The 20039-nt window shown below is 41.3% G+C and overlaps 1 protein-coding gene across 1 annotated transcript in view; it reads left to right on the top strand.

Moving 5' to 3' along the window:
• Positions 1–20039, top strand: part of SPHKAP (SPHK1 interactor, AKAP domain containing) — a 149432-nt gene that overhangs the window by 106485 nt on the left and 22908 nt on the right. The window contains exons 4-7 of the mRNA XM_012802109.2: positions 7482–7541; positions 9080–9214; positions 16406–16661; positions 17856–20034. Of these exons, the coding sequence (XP_012657563.2) occupies positions 7482–7541; positions 9080–9214; positions 16406–16661; positions 17856–20034 (2630 nt within the window). The remainder of the gene's footprint in view (positions 1–7481; positions 7542–9079; positions 9215–16405; positions 16662–17855; positions 20035–20039) is intronic.

Genomic DNA, 20039 nt, shown 5'->3' on the forward strand with positions numbered 1-20039 from the left:
TTTATTATCATGCTACCAATAAAATTGGCTGAATAGATGTTCAAAGATCTCTCATCTTTTGAAAATTTCTATACCTTTCCTGTTTCTGTCATCACACACTGCCTGCATAACTACCAAACAAAAAACATAGCATTCCAAAGAATTTTTTTTAAATACTAACAATAAAAAAGAGCAGAGAAGCTTGACAGTCTCAAATGTAAATATTATAAAAGTTTAAATTTCATTTGATGTGTTTGCTGCAATCACTTCAAAGCAAAAACTAGAAACAAATGCAGCATTTTCTCAAGAGGTCAAGCGTGTTCTGGAAGGTCTGCAGCCAGGTAGCAGAGCAGCGCTGATGAAAGGACATTTCGCCGTCATCAGCCTAAAGGACTAATCAGGGGAAAATGCCATATTCTTTATAAGATTATTTTGGTCCAGAGTCCTGAATCTAACAGAAGTCTTTTGGTTGAGGAAGAAAGGAAACAGTTTTTTCTTTGGAAGCTTTGTGGATCAGCATTTTGATACCACCAAATTAAGAGATCCTGTCGTATCCCACACGGCCAGATGGCTGCATTGTTAGAAGCTGCGGGAAGAAGGAATCAGTTTCTTCTAAGAAAAACTATAAGTGTATATTTGATCATACCCCACGTTCAAGCGACTAGATTTTAAAGGCAACTTGACATCATGCTTTTGGTTAATACTGTCTAAACAGGATCTCTATAAGAATGATTTCCTTAAAAAGTTGTAGCTGACTTCAGGAGAAAAAAAATTCACAGCAAAGGAAGTCAAAGTTCTCACGTTCTAGGCTGAAAGCCCTGCTGTCATCTGAGTGCCTGCACGCTGGTTTGCTCTCTGTGGGTGGACAATACAATATTATTTTTTGATAGCTCCATTGGACTCTCAGAATAGCCTAAGTTGTTGGCTAAAATTAACACATGCAAACATATTAATAAAACTGCCTACATGTGATATGAGCTTGATGCTGATAATCGTCATCATAGATTTTTGTACGTTTTCAAGAAGTCAAACTTTATCTGACATAATAGTACTATTTTTGTCTGACTTCATTTTTATCCAAATAAAGCTATTTATCAAATATGGTTACCTCACAAAAGTTGCTAGGAATTATATTCCACCTAAAACTTATTCTATTCTGTCTTGTTTTACAAGGTTTTTAACATCAATCTCTTTCTCACGTTAGTTTTTCACAAAAATAACACTTTATGTCACTAGCTAATAAAATTTCACAGTAAAATTTTGTGTTTACAAATGTCTACATGAAATCCCATTTATGAAAAGAGTTATAAATGACAGAGACTGCTTGACTAAATACCCCCAACTCAACAGAGAAACCACCGTTTTGCCTGTAGACATTTAAGTTTTTGCTATCTATAAACAGTGTTGAAGACTATCTTATTAGATTATGTAGAAGTCTAAATCATTAGGAGACGTCATTTTCTCGGTGGTATTTATTCCCACTCTATTTCATTTTAAAACCATAATAATGATAGAAGAGCGGCATTTGACTATAAAAGTTAGAGTACGACCACAAAATTAGCTTTGTTAAGCGAGAGAAGTATTTCGCGTTCTCCTGGGTGATGTGTTGCCGTCTGCCTTAGCTGAGTCTGTCTGCAGATGATCTAAACAGGGATGTGTGCAGACTCGGATAAAATGTTATTTTACGTGAAGACAAAGGAGTGTCTGTTCTAAGAAAAATGTTAACACCTTTCGTGTGTCTTTATTACCATTTGTGGTTCTCAACATTTTATCTTTCTCTGTTTTTTAGCAATCTTTCTTTGCAAGAAAAAGAAGCCAAACTAAGTACTTTAAATAGCAGCCAATAGCTGGATTATTAGCCCAGTTAATTATCCTATATCTTCTTCCTATATTCCCATATATCTTTATTGGAATAAAATTTTGTTTACTGACTACATTGAAATTCATCACACAAATAAGGGAAGTAGTTATTACATGTGTACCTCTCTCACACACCTGTCATCTGAGGCAGTGCTTCCACTTCATTCATTCCCGTGTATCAACCAACAAGAACGTACTGAGCATGTCCCATGCCAGGCAGCACGTTAAGCCCTGAGGATACAGTGAGGAACGCGGCCTGCCCTCCTGAGCTAACTTGTCAAGGATGAAAGAAGGTGGACGACTTGCATGTTCAACAAGAAAGGTGATCACATAAACACACATGCCTTAAACCATAAATCCTTCTCGGGGTCACGGGCATGTTTCAATTAGCTCACTGAGGCATTTCCCAGATAACTCAGCAGCATCACTCCAGACCCAGGGGAGGAGGCCACACAGCAGTTTTGCTTCCTTCTCCATCAGCTGTTGTGTGTGTGGCACAGCTGCGGCCTCCCACCCCCAATCGCAGGACTCTCTCTAGCTCATAAAATCATAATGCTGACTCTCCCCACTTTGAATTTTAATGACACTCACCCTAACATGCCACTCAAAATATAACCCCTTTATTTTGACTTTCCATGACCATAAATTTCCTTCATAACTTCTGATATTGGAGTAGCCTCACTTGTAAGGAGGGACAGATCTAATTCCAACTCATAGTCCTCTGTCCACCATCATGCACACAGAGTATCGTGAAATTCTAAATTCCGCCTTCATTCAACTCTTGTTGTCAGTAGATAAAAGTCTACAGAATGACCCCAGGGTGTTCACTGAGCGAGAGGAAGGGGTTCTGCCAGCCAGCTTTGCCCTCACTCTGGAGAGCTTCAGGAACTCTCGCTCCAACTTCACTGCCTCCATCCTCTCCTTCTCCTCATCTCTACTTAACACAGCACCTCTTCCCAGGTCACTGATCAACGGGTGCTGATGGGGAAAGAGTCACCCACTCATTTTTAGTGCAATTTGCCCCTTTTTCCTTTTTTTCCTTTCCTTTTAATTTTTTTTTTTTGTAGAGACAGAGTCTCACTCTATTATACAGAAGAGAGTGGCCGGTGTTAGCTTCACTCATAACAAGCTCAACCTCCTGAGCCCAAGTCATCCCCCTGCCTCAGCCTCCTGAGTAGCTGGGATTATAGTCACTGTCTATAATGCTCAGCTAATTTTTTCTGTTTAGTAGAGATGGGGAGTCTCGCTCTTGCTCAAGCTAATCTCAAACTCCTAAAGTCAAAGGATCCACCCAGCTCAGCCTCCAAGAATGCTAGGATTACAGGCGTAATGTGCCACCGCACCTCCAAGCTCACCTGAAATCCAGACTTCCCTGGGATGGCACATATCATGAACCCTGTTCTCCCAGCTCCCTTATCCGGTACACAGCTCATAATGTCTGTTGGTTTTGTAGAGATACGTCCCGCCCCCGGACAGATCGTAACTCCCTAAGGGCAAGAGCAATGCCTTGTGTTATTTGTCTTCTTGCCACGTAGCACCAAGACCACACACGTGGGAGGCACAGGAAACTCAGTCTCCTCATCGAAACCTCCTAGCCTACCCCTACTCCTGTCCTGTATATACCCTCTACTGGAGTTCAGCGTTACCGAATGTCTAAATCTCGAGTAAACAGCCCAAGGTCACAGAGACTGAGAATTCACTAAGAGCAATGGGACCACCCGGACTATTTCACCAGAAGCAGATTTACTACAATACTGTCAAGGCTTAGGTTTCAGGGTTCTTAAGTTCCACAGGCCCCCTCGCAAGGCCCAGGGACAGGTCCTAGCAATGTATTCACAGGTTGTATGTTTTTGTAAAAATTGAAAAATTCCAGGAAGATATTTTAACCACAACTGCATCTTTCCATTTAGACTCCTAATACATCTTCTCTCCCCTCTGGTTGAGAGTCATTGGCGTGACCGTAGGCTTTTCTGGGATCAGGCTCCAAGGGAACTGAGGCCAGTTGTGCATACATGAGATGTATCTATATGACTGCAGGTCACTTTCACATATAGTCAAGTGAGTGCTGGCCACTGACATGTGGGAATGACTTACAGGAATACTCTACCACTGAGAGTGGCAACGCAATCAGACATTGTGACACAAAGCTCTCAGATCAGGGATATCATCTTATACGTCATACAGTTTCCAATACCAAAAATATGTAGGTAGTGGAGAGAAAAGATTTGCATGCTGGAATTTAGCCCATGTAAAATTCTTCCAGTCATCAGACACGTAAGACTTAAATACAAGAGTGGGTTCTAACTGATGCCTAGTTAACCAGAAGTTCTCTCCTGGAAGCATTCATTTGATAACACAGCACTGGAAATTATAAAAGCACCACGCATGATTTATTATGGGAATCACACAAAAGAGAATCAATCCAAGTTCATACATCTGTAGAGTACAAAACTATAATAGTACTATAGAAAAGTGACTTTGCCTATAACAACTCATGGCTGAAATAAGTTATAGAGTTTTCCCCTGAATTTGATAATGAGCTGAAAAATATATTAGATATTATCAACAAAGAATTGAAAGTTGAAAAAGTCCAATCACAATATTAAAGAAAGTCAGGCTTATGCTTCTAGTTTCTCTAGAGAAAATGATATTGTTAAACTGCTCTCATATGAATAGGTAATCAAAGAGTAAATAGCCAAAAATATAAAAAAATAAGTATTATAGAAGCATATTGGACAGTTGATGAAACTGTCATTTTCCTGGAAGTTTTTGTGTTCCTGGTATTTGTTGGCCTTTTTAAATTTGAGTTTTGCTGTGATTTCTGTTTTCATTCTAAATAAACAAATATTCCTTTTAACTCATGTTTAATTCATTTTATAGAATTTTTAATTTTGTCATTCCTTTCCTTAAAGAGGGGAGGAGAAGGGGGAGGGTGGGTGGAGGGAGGGTGATTGGTGGGATCACACCTATGGTTCATCCTATAAGGATACGTGTGACTCTCTCTAAATGCAGAATATAAATGTCTTAACACAATAAGAAAAAGGCATGAAGGCTATGTTAAGCATAGGATGAAAGTACTTCAAATTATATACAGAAACAGTACACTGTACCCCATGATAGTATTAATGTACACTGTTATGATTTAATACAAAAATAAAAGAAAAGAAAAGAAGGTCCCTCCAAATTCTGTGCACATCAGGCCTCCAAAAATCTTCATATTCTTGCTCAGATAGCCCAGGATGTAAGAAAAGTGAGTTCCTCCTCAGAGAAGGGGAGAAAATATTGGAGGACAGGCCGACCACTCTGATGGATGCCTTTCTGTGGTCTCTGGCCCCTGCTTTGCCCTCTCCCACTGTGATGCAGAATAATAATGGCTTCCTGATGCCCAGGGGCAAGGTAATGGGACTTTCTTTAAGGTGAATGGCAAGTCATTTCATCAATTCAATAACTGCCGTCCTAGCTGCATGTTATTAAAAAGTCCCTCAGTACCAATGGATATTGAACTCATTTTCCAAGGGCAGAGTTTCAATTATTGCATGAATATTCTCAGACTGCTCTAGACCAGGAACCGCTTCTGAGCTCCATCCACTATGTATGTTTTATTTGCACTGTCTGCAAAGGGCCACCTGTCCAGACCCTCCCTACAGTCACATTTTATTAATGCAGAGGAAAAGAGCCTGAGAATGGCAATGTGGTCCCTCTCACGCACTTTCCTCTCCCTCAGGCTGAGTTATTCTTAACAAGCCGATGCCACATCCCAGGATTATCCTGTGAGCCCATGACACTTGAGAAAACCTCCCAGTATTTGGGAAGAAAATATTACTGATCTTACACTTCAGCGATGCATAAACAATTTTAGTATTTAAAACCTTTCCCAATTTTCAATCATGTTTTTTAACCTCAAAAAATTAAAAAGATGGACTATGAGAAACCATGACCCCAAATGATACCTGAAATCAGAAAACACCATTTATTTACAGACATCTAATAAGCCCAAACATCTAACTAAATTCTAGATAATGTTCTCAGGTTGGTATGATCAAATCAATTAGTTAGAAATAAAAGATTTGAATGATTTTTAGCAAAAATTTAGATAAACCCTCATTCACAGTATCTCCCTAATGCAACTCTAATCAGACCTTATTTCTACTCCTTCCCCTTCTCCAGCCTTGGAGAACGAGATTGCCTCACTCCATATTTCCCGCCACAAGGTTGCACTTTCTCACCTTGAAGTATCACTCATGCTATCTGACCCATTCCCTACCCAGCAGAAGCCTTTTTATCTTTCAAGAACGTAGCTCACTTCTTTGTAATTTTCTCCTAAGTTTTCTTCTCTGTAACTCCACTGGAATGGCCATAGCAGTTTTCTATCTGTGTAATGCATTTGGGACTTAAATTACAGTTCGGAGTCATTCAGCAACAGGGTGATGTATTCTGAGAACTGTACCTTTGGGTAATTTTATCCTTACACAGACGTCACATGGTGTATTTTTATTTACACAAACCTAGATGGACAGCCTATTGCACCCCTCTGGGGCTACATGGCACAGCCTTACTGCTCCTACAAACCTGTACGGCATGTTACTAAACACAGGAGATCACTGTGATACAATGGCAAGCATATGTATATCTAGATGTATTTACATGTAAAATAGGTATAGCACAATTTCAGTCTTATGATCGTAGGAAAATGATCCTATGTGGCTCACTATTGACCAAAAATCTTTATGTGGCCCATGACTGTATGCACTTCTTTCATTGTTGTTCAAAATTATTACTTGATACTGTAGCTATTGTTTATGGACTGACTTATTCAGACATTTATTTAAAGGGTATCTTAACAAAGAGGCAAAGTAGGCTCCCTGCCTATAGCTCAGTGAGGAGGGCACTGGCCACATACACTGCAGCTGGCCGGTTCCAGCCAGTCGGGGCCTCCTAAACAACAAGGACAACTGCAACAAAAAAATAGCCAGGCATTGTGGTGGGCGCCTGCCGTCCCAGCTGCGTGGGAGGCTGAGGCAAGAGAATCACGTAAACCCAAGAGTTGGAGGTTGCTGTGAGCTGTGATGCCATGACACTCTAGCCAGTGCGACATAGTGAGACTCTGTCTCAAAAAAAAATAAAAGGAGGCAAATTATATAACAAGGTTAAATAAGTTAAATGAGCTAAAACAATGGGGCAAAGAGAAATCCATTAACTATGTGCTGTATTAAAAGTGGGCAGAGGAAGGGAGCAGGAAGTGAGAAGAAGAGAAAGAGAAATGGAGGGAAATGTTGATTGCCGTTATAAACAGAGGCTTAGAGCATTGCCAGTTTGTCCCCCCGCCCCCTGCCCAAGGCCAGGCCTCAGAAGCCTGAAGATTTGTTACATTATATCGGCTCTAATATACCAAGAGTTGTTTTGGGGGAGGAGGGGGTGTTAGGCCATGAAATGAAGAGGACAATTGTGCTGGGACTGTTGGGAAGCTGGGCAGGGGGGTGGAGATCTATGTAAAAGCACGAAAGCGAAATGACTGTTTCTTCGCCAAACTATCTAAAATGTGTAGGACTCTCGAATCATTTGCCACAAACTGATTCCTGCTTGCTTTCTTCTAAAAGGACCCAGGTTTTTCCCATATTTGACTGTTGTACCCTCTTTCCCAGGTCTGCTTTGTGAACCTGGATGTGAACAAGGATGAAAGCAGCACGGAGCACCTGCAGCAGGTAACCCGGGACTCGCGCGTCCCAGGCTGGGCAGCGTGATTCCCCTTATCCATGCTCCTTTGGTAGGAGACTTGTGTAGATGGTTCCGTCATAGCCCGTTTCCCTGGCCCCTTCTCTTCGACCTTCCTGCGAATTGCATTCTTCTTACATTTGTGAAGCTTGCTTTTCCGTGTAGGCTGCGCTGTCCAACCTGGCACACTTTCTCTTAGCCCCCAGTGCTTCAGAGTGGTTTTTTGGTTTTTTGGGTTTTTTGGTTATTTTTTGCTCTTCCCTTCCTCTGTACTCTCAAACACCTGTCTGAGTTGATTTTCTAAGATTTCTCCAGAGCCAGCTTGATGGCAGCCAGGCTTTCCCTTTGTCTCTCAGATTGGTATCTTCCTGCTGCTTTCATCAAATGTTTTATCTTTAACCTTGCACTCATCTAGGCCTTGAACTCTTTGAGTGGGTAAATTTCCCAAGTGCATCTAAGGTCTTGAGGACCTTGTTATATAAATCCTTGACAACATGCAAGGACTTAAAGGTGTACTCAGTCCTGCTAATACAATGGGAAGAACTCAGTGGTATGATCTGATTGTGATCTGATTGTGATTCCATGCCCAACGCTGATGATGGTGCAGCTCACCTGTCGGTGTGATACCCTCCATGGTGGAGAGCGCACCATCTGCCTCTTGGTATCAGAACAGTGGACCTGCAATTACTCAGTTGCTCCTATATTGACTATGTCGTACCTGAAACTTCTCACACCCAGCTGCCTACACTGATTACCCATTACACATTCTCACCAAGCTTCAAAGAGCATCGTTGGGTATTACAAAGAGATTTTCAACAGAAATTCACATGCAACTTCATCTGATAGAATTATGATGTGGAGTTCATCAAAGAGAGAGCAGGGAGGGCTGAAGCCACTTGGCATCTGAGAGCAGCGTGCTTGAAGAGTCTTCTTGAGCGATTTGAGACAATCTTCTGCTGTGCCTAAGAGAAAACACTTTGGCACTGATTTAGCTACATAAACAATTGTATCTTTGGCTGCTGACATGTAAAATGAATGTGATAATGGTACCTAGTCTATGTAGGGTTTTTGTGAGGAATGAATGTAGATAAGACTTAACACACACAGTGTTTACCCAGTGCTTAGTGTATCATCAGAGCAAAATTGATTCTGGACATAATTTTATTATCATTGTGACTTTATTAGAACAGAAGATTGTTAGTAGATAATTATCTTATTCAAGGTCTTAAGAGGAAAAATTTTTTCCAAAGTGCTATTTATAGATAGGGTATAATAGTAATTACTAAATATTTACTTTAGAAAATTATAAGTGAGCAGTTTTGAAAGCTTAAATCTCCTATTCCAATCTAAATTCTTATGATGTAATTTTACAAAATTTCTTCCAGTAACAATCGTAGTAGATTATGCAAGTTATGAGTAAATGAACTATGAAGAGTTGTGAGTAAATAATTTTTTGCCAGTAGCTTTGGTGTGGTATTTTGGAAGCGAAAAGAAATCACCTAAACTAATAGAGATTCCTGCCCTACAGAAATTGGTCAACGTTTCACCAGATCTTCCAAAACTTATCAACTCCATGAATGTCCAACAGCCAAAAGAAAATGAAATTGTCCTCCTAAGTGGATTAGCATCGGGTAATCTCCAAGAAGATTTTGAAGTTTCACAGGTAAGAAATATGAGCTCTTGAGAAGCCATTAATTAATGATAAGTTATCTATAGTTAGCTCAGCACAAATCAGTAGGAACCCCAAACAGATGCTACACATAAGCTCCTGTAGCCTCAGAATCAACAATAGTTTTCTATTCAAGAACAGTCTTTATTTGTATTTCTCCTAATACTGCCACTCAGGGTTTGGCAGAGCTTTCCTTACACCAACTCATAAATTCTATTATCTTCTCGAGGGGGCATGCTGCTGGAGTCACTAGGTGTTGGTTATCTAGCTTGGTTTTCTGCAAATCTACTGAATGACAAAAAAAAGAAAACAGGATAGTCTTCTCTTTTTTTAACAGTAGCAAAATTCTAATTCATATCATGTGATCTCAGAATCTCACAGTGTCATCTTTCAGGATGTTATTTTTCCCTTAGTGGATGCCTGATTAACTAAGTTAGTGAATACAGAATGGCAGCCCCAAAGCTGGAAAGGAAATGTCCTGAATTCAAACAATAAAATTCACAGAAAAAAAGAAATGTTCTTTAAAATGAAGTAGACGCTAAAATACTATTATCATTCAATGCAATGTTTATTCCTATTGCATAAGGTACTATAACATTATTTGAAGAAATGTAGGTAAACTCATTTAATCAATTTACAAGAAAAGTATACATAAAATATATTATAGTGATATATAACAGCTCCAGATTAAAATCAGATTGAAATGATGGACATCTGTTTTCTGTCACAGCCTACTCCTGCCACTGCTTGTCAGGTCCCAGGACTGGCCAGGTCTCGGGCCCGACTTAACTAGGTTCCCTAGCTTCTAGATTGGCCAAAGGTCCCACTTGCCCTGAGCAGAGTTTCACTTTGGACTTCCTCCGGCTGTCTACAAAAGGCTTCACTTTACTTCCAAGTGTCCCCTTTGGTCCATGTCCCTGATGTCCTGTTCTGTCCTGTTGTATCCTGCTGTATCCTGCCTGCTATGCCAAAATGTCGCAACCCCTTGGGCCCCTGTGGCCCTGATCTCAATCACAGCAAGAAGGAACCAGGCGTGACACAGATTAGAAGTACAAGCGTGTAGGAGGCGGGCTAGCAGGGTAGCCAGGAGCAACCGCCGCACCAGCCTTTTATTGAGACTGTATAACACAGGTGAGGGGAGTAATTGACAAATGACTATGAGCTGAAGGCTCTCGGGCTCTTTCTCCACAAGGAGCACCCTCGGAGGAATGGCCTGAGGGTCCACCCCTCAGCTGCAGATCATCTTGCTCAGAAGTCATCTGGCTCTTGGCGCCCCCTACAGTTTTCTACTACGTTGTCCTTCCTTGGGTTTTAGTTTTCCTATCAGTTTTTAAAGTCTTCATTTATCCTTCAAGCCTTTAAAATCTCAAAAAGCCCAGAAGGTCATCCAGTATTTCATGCCAGATGTTTTGTGAAGATTCACACACAGCCTGTTACAATTTGCTAATCAATACATCATTCTAATAGTATTTTTCTTTAGTGAGAAGTTTAGGTTTCTGAAAAAAAATACTAAAAATGGCTCTAAATTTCGTCTATGTTAGGCAAAACCATGGTGACCAGAAATAATATTGAAACCTTTGTTTTTATTTTCTCTGCTGCTGCTCCCTGGTGTTAAGCTTTTATGACACCAGTTAAAAGGTTTTTGTTCATCAATATAACAAATGAAACTCCAGATACAGAAGCCTGAGTAAAAACTTTTTTACTAGAAGTCAGAACCTTTGCTCCTTCCCTACTAAAACACAGCAGAAGACATAGAATGTTTCTTGGCCCTTGGCCTGAGCAAATATCTGAAATTTAGTTTAACAATTTTCATTAATAAAGCAAGGATTCCACTGCTAGCCAGAGGAATAAAGCAAGGAATCATGCTAGCCAGAGAAACAACCAAACAGAATAGATGCTATCTTGGACTTGAAGCCAGAGACTCTGGATCTTTCTGAGCCTTGCTTTGCCCAAAGTTTACTTTACGGGATTACTTTGAAGAATTATATGAAACAGGTAAAAAGCATTTTGTCTAAAACAAACTTTAGTTTTTGTTACTAATGTGGAGGCAGTGTAAATATTCCACACCCAATACTTGAAAAAAAATAAAATGGAAATGGCATTTCCCCCTGAAAAGTCCTGTTTTAGAGAAAATGCTTTAGCTCAAAATTTCTAGATTTATACTAATGATTTTTAAAACAATGTGACAAACCAATTAATATATGAGGAGGCTTTATTTCTAGGTAATCAGATCTCCCTGACTTGGTAGCTACCAACAAGGTGTGTGTATTATAAATTTTACATAAATCCTAAGTAATTTGTGATTTCTCAACAAATTGTAAATTTTGCCTTTGAAGTAGAGAAGAAAGTGAAGATTTTATTTCCATTTTCTTTATAAAACTAACAGAGTTATTTTAAAGTGTTTATGTTTTACAGAGCACTTTTCTTAACATTTGGGAAATATAGATATTACTGGGAAATCCCAGCTTTCTTTCAATACCTCTATGAAAATTGGTACTGACATTAATTGGACCTGACCTTGTGATGACCTTACTAGACTCTGATTAATCCTGGTTAGGATTATTAATTAAACACGACAGGAAATTGGCTTAAGCACCAAGAGAATGCACTGTGTCAGGTAAATAAAGAACTCCAGTGAGTGGATGAGATTCAGGGACCTGGGCAATGTCACGTCATTATGGCATGGATTTTCTTATAGCCTCTTTCCTGCTTTCTTTCCACCGGTCCCATTATCAAACAAGTTCTTCCCACAAGGGAGGCAAAATTCTTTTGGGGGTCAAGTTGAGAAAAAGCAAAATTCCTTCCCAATAGCTCTCAGCTGAAGTCTCCTGGTGCCCCATTGGCTCTCATATGTCACATGCACATTTCGGATCCTATCATCATGGCCTTAGGAATGCTTTGTTCTGATTGGCCAGGCCTGAGTCACATGACAGCCTCCTCAAGTGGAGGTGAATTAACTGTGTGTGAACCACTTAGACTGTGAGTGCTCTGAAAACAGTCCCCACAGGACAAATGAGCCAGTCACAAAAGCAACACTGATGTTCACTGGGATTAGAAGAATCAAATTGCCAAAGACACGTTGAAGATCTTCCATTAAAAGAGTATCCAAAACTCTGCATACCTTTTCTATCTAAAAGCTATCAAGAATTGCCTATGAGCACTCAAACATTTCATACTTCTTTATCCCAGGTCCTCATCACATCCTAGATACCACCTCTACTTCTGCAATCTCCCAGAGCCCCTAAATCATTTTGTTGGTGCCACACCCACCCAACTTAATAGGTCCAGCCATATAGGGGCAGCACTTCAATGCTGAACCCTGTCCTAGCCAATCACATTCACTACTTACTTGTTTAGGGGGATTTTCTATTTGGCTGTGTGCCCCATTGAAGTCGGTTCTCTGTTAATCCACAGTAAGGAGAGAGAGATTGACAGAAGCAACTTGAGCAGGGTTAATCAAGTGAGAAAGAATTATTCACATTATTCACAAGGGCAAGTTCATGTTCCCAGAGACCTTGTGAGGAAAAGAACGAACAAGCCACTCAGTGCCTTTAACCTAGGAAATGACAACACCAGAGAAGGTTTTTGTCAATTACTCTAAAATTTTCAGTAGTCCAGATGACACCTTACTTTACTTCCTTTAACTTTAATTTCCTATTCTGTAAAATGGAGATTTTAAAAAATACCTTTCTCCATTCTTAAAGGCTAATAATTTAATAAAATAATACTAAAGTACCTTGAAAAGTACAAAGGACAATTTATATACAAAGTATTTTCTTTTCATATCCAAAATACTGAAGGAAGGTTGAACTAGAAAAGAGAAGAAAGTTGCCCAAAGCAAAATAAGGAATCAGAGTGAAGTACTAAGAACAGGAGGAAGAATCACCCAGTTATGAACGGGCAAGGTTCCTACAGGCAAGAAATGTACAATAATGTTGCAGGAACAATGGAGAAAGTTTGCCTTTTCTTCTTCCTGAGAAGTTTTGTTGTCTGTGAGCAGTTTTTTTGTTGCTGTTGTTGTTTATTTATTTCTTAGTCTTTTTACCCCAGCAAATTACTCCATCACTTTTATTATGTTGCTATGGTATCTTACAATTAATGAAATTGACAAAATGTTAGAAAATATTTATAGAATCCCTCATTCATTTATGCGTTCATTCATGCAACAAGTATTTATTATGTACCTACTAAGTGCTAAGCATTTGTGCTGGTGCTGGAGATGCATTAGTAAACAGGTTGGACAGATGCTTTTCTGGACAGTTATCTTGGAACCTCATTAAATATATATACACACACATTCACAACCATCCAGATACATGTGTCAAAGACCTGTGAGTGTATACCAGTGAGCAACAAATGAAGTGAGTCACTTACCTTTCCATTCGTCAAACCATCTTTAATAGAGACCTAGGGTAGATTCTTAAAAACCTTAAGAAAAAAAATTGCAACAGCCAATAGTTAAATAAAATATGGCGTGGAAAATACAAGTAAAATCAGTTATTTTCCTACAGAAGCAAATTTTTCTGAGACGCTTTTTACATACAACAATGAAGTCTATTCCTATGGCTGTTTTTCCTACGAGATGAAGACATATTGTTACTACGTAACTTTTAGAAGGCCCAGCTGTAGCCATTTATCCTTTTCAAACTGCAGCTACCATTTGTAGACACCAGATATTTATTGTTTGGGCTTGAAGGCCATGGGGAACATTGGAAAGAACACAGAAATTAGAGTCCAACAAACCTAAACTGCAGAACTAGCTCTTTCTCTTTATACTTGCGTGACCTTGAAAAGGCTGGTCAGCATTTCTATGCCTGTTTTCTCATCTGTGAAAGAGTAAAAGCACCTGCAGCCCCACGGAAATGCTGTCACCCTGGAGGCAGCAAGGCATGTAAAGCACTCAATAATCTGCTGTAAAAAACCAAAATGATGATGTCCACCATTATCATAGAGGCTGTGTTGGATTGACCTTCCCAGGATATTTATTTACTTTCAAGATTATTAAGAAAATACTTTTAGGCCAGGTGTGACGGCTCACTCCTATAATCCTAGCACTGTGGGAGGCCAAGGCCCCGAGGCAGGTGGCTTGCAGGAGCTCAAGAGTTCAAGACCAACCTGAGCAAGAGCGCAACCCTGTCTCTACTAAAAATATAGAAAAACCAGCTGGTCCTGGTGGTGGGAGGCAAGGGGATCACTCAAGCCCAAGAATTTGAAGTTACTGTGAGCTAGGATGCCACAACACTCTAGCCAGGGTGACAGAGTGAGACTCTGTCTTGAAAAGAAAAAAAAGTTGTTTTTCCCCCAAGAATACCATAGCAGTGTAACATTGCACATGTGATAAAATTCTTTCTCAAAATCCATCTTTATTTTGCTTAATATTTCTTTGCTACCACATTTTACCTTTGTTATACATTTAATTTGAATGATGTGAAATAGCCACTATGCACCTATTTTGACCTGTGTACATGGCAACTTCATATTGTTCAACTTTATAATTATTTTTACTCGTACCTGGCCCACTGGGAGTATATTGTGCACAGCTCCCTGGGGCAGTTGTTTGATTCATGCTCGCACCTCCCTGCATACTTTGCATGTAATAAACACTCAGAAAATATCTGATAAGTTTCAGTTCAGTGTGTAAATATCTTGATTCGGTGGAAAGATAATTCATTGAGCCAACTACGATTTACCCTACAACAACAATTCCTCACCATTTGGGGGATCAGAAACCCTAGGTGAATTCGACAAAAGCTATAGCCCAATGCTTCTCAAATGTTAATGCATGTGGGACTCTCCAAGAGATTCCTGGAGAATGCAGACTCTGACTTGGTAGATCTCTACTGAGGCCTGAGTTATATTTTCTAACAAGCTCCCAGGCGATAGCTAAGCTGCCAGTCTGCACCCACACTCTGAAAAGTAAGGCTGTGGACCACTTTCCTTGACATTCAGACCTAAGCCCATAAATGCCCACAGGTGAATTCTATTTCCCAGCCCCTGTGGATTCCTAAACCCCTGGGAGAAAGATTGAATTTGTCATTTTATGATTGTCTCTCCTAGAATTATTAAAACTTTCATATTACTATTCTAGTGAATAATAATATGAATAATAAAACTGGGTAATAAAAATGAAGGGAACTGGTCTGTAACCCTAGAATGGAACAGAATTGACAGTCTAACTGGACACCATTCAATCATTTGGACCTCTTTATCACCCCTCTTCCCGTGTGTCATTCTTTTAGAGACAACTAGTTCACTTCCAGTGGATTCATTTAAATTTCATGTTCCCTGCTTCTTCAGATGGACACTACAAATTATAAGCTTTAACTGTAGTTGGTTGACCTCCTGCTACGTATCTGAAGTACCGGTGTAAGCCTTACTGGATACCACCAAGGCAAAGACAAATATTGATCTAGGAAACTGGAACTCAGTTTAATCAAGAGAGGTGACCAAGTCTGCTTTAATATTCCCCTCAGCTTTGCCAAGCCTGGGAGAGGCTTCCCCCTGCCTGTAGACCTGACCTCACTTTTCTTAGAACATGTAACCTAGAAAACATATAATTATTTTTCCCCCACCCCTTTGAGAGGTAAGTAATTTTTAAAGCCTCTTGCCAGGTTCACACACAGGAATGTGTGTAAAACGGGGACCAGAGGGCTGTCTCCTTGAAATAATCAACAAGAAAGATCATGTCCCAGCCTCCCAGTGTCTGAGGGCATTCAGGAGCCTAATTTCTCTGGGTACTTTGCTCTCCACATTGTAAAACTACCTCCCACCATGCAGGTACAAAAAGTTTACTGTTTCTTTACATAAATCCCCTCCACTACCTTTTGTCCCAGTGCATTTGTGGTCCAGCTCAGTTCTGGTCTCTCTTCACTGTTTCAATAGCCTTGAATCAAATCTTCCTTGCCTGTTCAACTTTTCCCAGCTCAATTTTTGTTTTGACCAAGGGAGACTAAAATATGTAACACAGCCGGTCTATTTTCCCCTAAGTCAAACCCTTTCCTAGGTACCTTGTGTTCCCAAACAACTCAAGTTTTTCCAAGAAATCCATCAATACAAGCCCAGAAGACATTTCAAATATTGTAAAGGTCCCCACTGATTTTAACAGGAGACATCAGTAGACAGAAAATAATCAGAGGCAATAGTCTTTTATTTTCCTTAAATGCCTCCTTTGCTCTTCGCTTTCAGTGCCCTTGGCTGCCAGATATCTGCTTGGTCCAATGTGCAAGAGGTAGCAGGCCAAATAGTACCAATTGCATCATTTTTGAAATCAACAAATTTCTGATTGGTCTGGAACTGGTGCAGGAGCGGCAGCTCCACCTGGAAACAAACATCTTGAAACTGGAGGATGACACAAACTGTTCCTTGTCCTCAATCGAGGAAGACTTTCTCACCGCATCTGAGCACTTGGAAGAGGAAAGCGAGGCAGAAGAATCCAGGAATGGTGAGAACAGTAAAGCAAATGTGCATCTCGAAATTAGTCACCATACAAAACTGTCTGGGTGAGATTTCGGGGAAGTTTCGGGCCACATCATTTTGGCTGACACATCACAACCGTTAACTTGCTAAATTTTAAGGAAGGAAGGAGGGTAAGAGAACGCTGGTAAAGATGCTGACAAGTGCACTTAGCTGACTTAATGGTTGGACGTATCCAGACTCCCAAAAGATGCCTTAGGGATGCCGAAGGAAATCTGTGCACCTTATAGAAAAATCTTCTCGTCTGCCAAGAAGTGCAGGCTATCCCTGGGAGGAAAGTTAAGTCCCAGAGATTTCCAGACAAGCCATATTTTAGCGTCAAGTTGGGCCAGCCTGGATTTGCACACCAGCATTGCTACTGTGAGGCTATGAGACCTGGGGCAGTTATCTAATCTTTCTAAGCTCCAGTTTCCTTATCTGTTTTGGGGAGTATACTCTTGCCTGTAGCTAAGGAGTTTTGTGAGGACAGAAGGAGATAATGCAGAAAAACACTTAGCGCTCGTTTATTCCACTCTTTTTTTTTTTCTATTTTTTTTAATTGAACAGTAACTGTGTACATTAATGACCTTCTGGGGTACAGTGTGGTGTTTTTACACACAATCCGAAACACTTCCATCAAACTGGTTAACATAGCCTTCATGTCATTTTCTTAGTTATTGTGTTAAAACGTTCAGAGCTCAATGAACAATGGGTTCTTCCTTCCTGCGTTTTGACATAGAGAAAGGGATACCCCAGATGTTGTTACTGTCCCCGGGCAAAGTCCTAGGCAAACTTTAGAGCAAATCTTTGCAACAAGTCCCACTACTTAGGTTGCTCTTAACATTCTCCCTCTGTATCCAATGGGAAGCTCTAAGGTGCAGTTGTTGGGGTTGCTTTCCCCTGAAGAATAGTGACCAGTCCTCAGTTACACAAACAACCTCTCTCACTCCAGGGGTTGTGTCTATATCCCACATTCACAGCCATTTTCTTGGGTGGTATTTCATAATGAAATTCAAATGCCTTTTCAGGTTCACTTTCCTTAAAGAAATATTCAAAATGCTATAATGGAAGAAAAAAAAATAGTTGATACTTTAAGGTGTTTTTAGAAAGTAATTATTACTTTAAATTTGTGACAATCTGATATCCAAAAAGTTAAGATTGGCTTTCATTTTCTCTGCACTAGGTTATGAAAATATAAACATCTCAGCCAATGTTTTGGAGAGTAAAAAGTCAAAGGAGTCTGCCCAGGAGGAATGGAATTACAAGGCGACATTGCTTCATACTTTGGAAGACAAATACATTGGCAAATACCATACACCGTGGATTAAAACAGAAAGATCTCTTGAAAACCCAGCAGAGAACTCAGCCTTGCAGAGTCTAGACTCCTTGGCAAAGCCTTTGCAGGGGAAAGGTGAAGCTGTGGGTAATGAGAGACAAGCCACATCTTATTATTCAGAAAATTTTAAAGGTCAAGTGGAAAAATCACAGGCACTGCATATTCCAAGTGATGCTTATTTCTCCATGATGGTTAAAGATGTACCTTCTGCATCTGACAATGCCGCTGAGCAGAGCAGTGACCTGCAGCCAGGAGACCAGGAAGATGCAAGGAACGCTCTTCCTTCTGTGCAAGACGGAGAAGTCACTACCGGCGAGTATGCTACTAATTTAGCAGAATCCGTGCTGCAAGACGCATTCATTAGGTTATCTCAGTCTCAGCCTACGCTGCCTCAGGAACCTGCGATCTGTGTGTCTGGAGGAAGTGCTCTGCTTCCCAGTTGCTGTTCCACAAAAGATGCTGTGGTCTCTCGGTCATGGAATGAGCTCCCCAAAATTGTCATTGTTCAGAGTCCTGATGGCAGTGACACCGTGCTGGACCCAGGCATCTCTTCCTGGCCTGAGCCAGAAGTCCCTGTAGAAACCTCAGAGAACTCCAGCAGACACCCCCAGAGTGCTCTAGAAGTAGCGTTAGCTTGTGCAGCCACTGTGATTGGAACCATTTCTAGTCCTCAGGCCACAGAAAGACTCAAAATGGAGCAAGAGGCCCTGGTATCAAACCTTCCACTGGGTGGCAGTGCAGCACTGCAAACTCAGGCATCGCACCGAGCCAAGGATCCTCCCATCAGCGATTATTCCTTTCCTTCTGCTTTGTGTGGCATGACTCAGGTGGCCAGTGCCATTGCTGTCTGCGGCCTGAGTGAAAGAGAAGAGGTGACATGCCCTGTGGCTCCAACTGGCTTCTTACCTGCAGCTGAAGCTTCTGAAGCAACCCCACCACTTCATAGTTTAACAACAGGGAGCGGCGTGGAGCTGGGGAAGGAAGCCATTGTGGAGGGGCTACTCAAGGAGGCTGCTCGGGTTTTGACAAGGCCTAACACCTGCGGCAGCATCGGGGACTTCATTCAATCCATGAACAGGAGAATCATAGAAACTGCTTCAAAGCCTCAGACCCTATGCTCAGAAAATGTCCTCAGGAGTGAACTGGCACATACTCTGTCCAACATCATCCTGAAGCATTCCATTGATGAAGTTCACCAGAAAAACAAGACCATCGACCCCTCCGACGGCAGGCATTCGGCAGAAGTTCTGGACACCCTAATGGAAAGTACAAATCAGCTGCTCTTCAATGTGATATGCTTCACGTTCAAGAAGATGAGCCACATTGTGCAACTTGGGGAACGCCCCACGGTCCTCTCCAAGGAGACAGAGGGAGGTGTCCGGCCACCTGCTCAGGCTGCTGGGCAAACACAGACAAAAGCCACTGAATGCTCCAGCTGCTGTCCACTCAGCAGTGCGCACAGCACCAGCCTGGTCACTGACGATCTTGGGGACCACATGCATCCAAAGCAAGACCACAAAGGCGGCTTGAGGCCGGGTTTCTTCAAAAACCTCACGCTGCAGTCTGAATGTAGCCACAGGCAGCCCAACTCTTCGGCTGCTAAAACAGCCCCCAAGGAAATTTATCTGAAGAGAACAGTGACAGAGAATACAGAAAGCTCTCATCAGACACCCAGGCATGGGGAGAAGGAACGGAGAGCCTCTTTCCAAGCAGAAAGGTCACTGGCAGTGGGCCAGTGCCGACGCCGATCCCAGGATGCCGAGGACGCAGTCAGCCCAGACACCCAGGAAAAGTATCATTGTGCCACCCTGGTAAACAACGAAGCTCGCGTTCACCTGTCCTCGTTAGGGGATGACCTGCTGCTTCCTGCTCAATCCACGCCTCCAGCGAAGCCTGGAGACGTGTACTGCATCGCAGACTTCGCGGAAGAGTTAGCGGAGACCGTGGTCTCCATGGCAACCGAAATCGCAGCGATCTGCTTGGAGAACTCCAGTGGAAAACAACCTTGGTTTTGCGCGTGGAAAAGAGGGA

Source organism: Otolemur garnettii, unplaced genomic scaffold (genome assembly GCF_000181295.1).
Source record: "Otolemur garnettii isolate 467f Iridium unplaced genomic scaffold, OtoGar3 scaffold00013, whole genome shotgun sequence".
NCBI classification, from domain to species: Eukaryota; Metazoa; Chordata; class Mammalia; order Primates; family Galagidae; genus Otolemur; species Otolemur garnettii.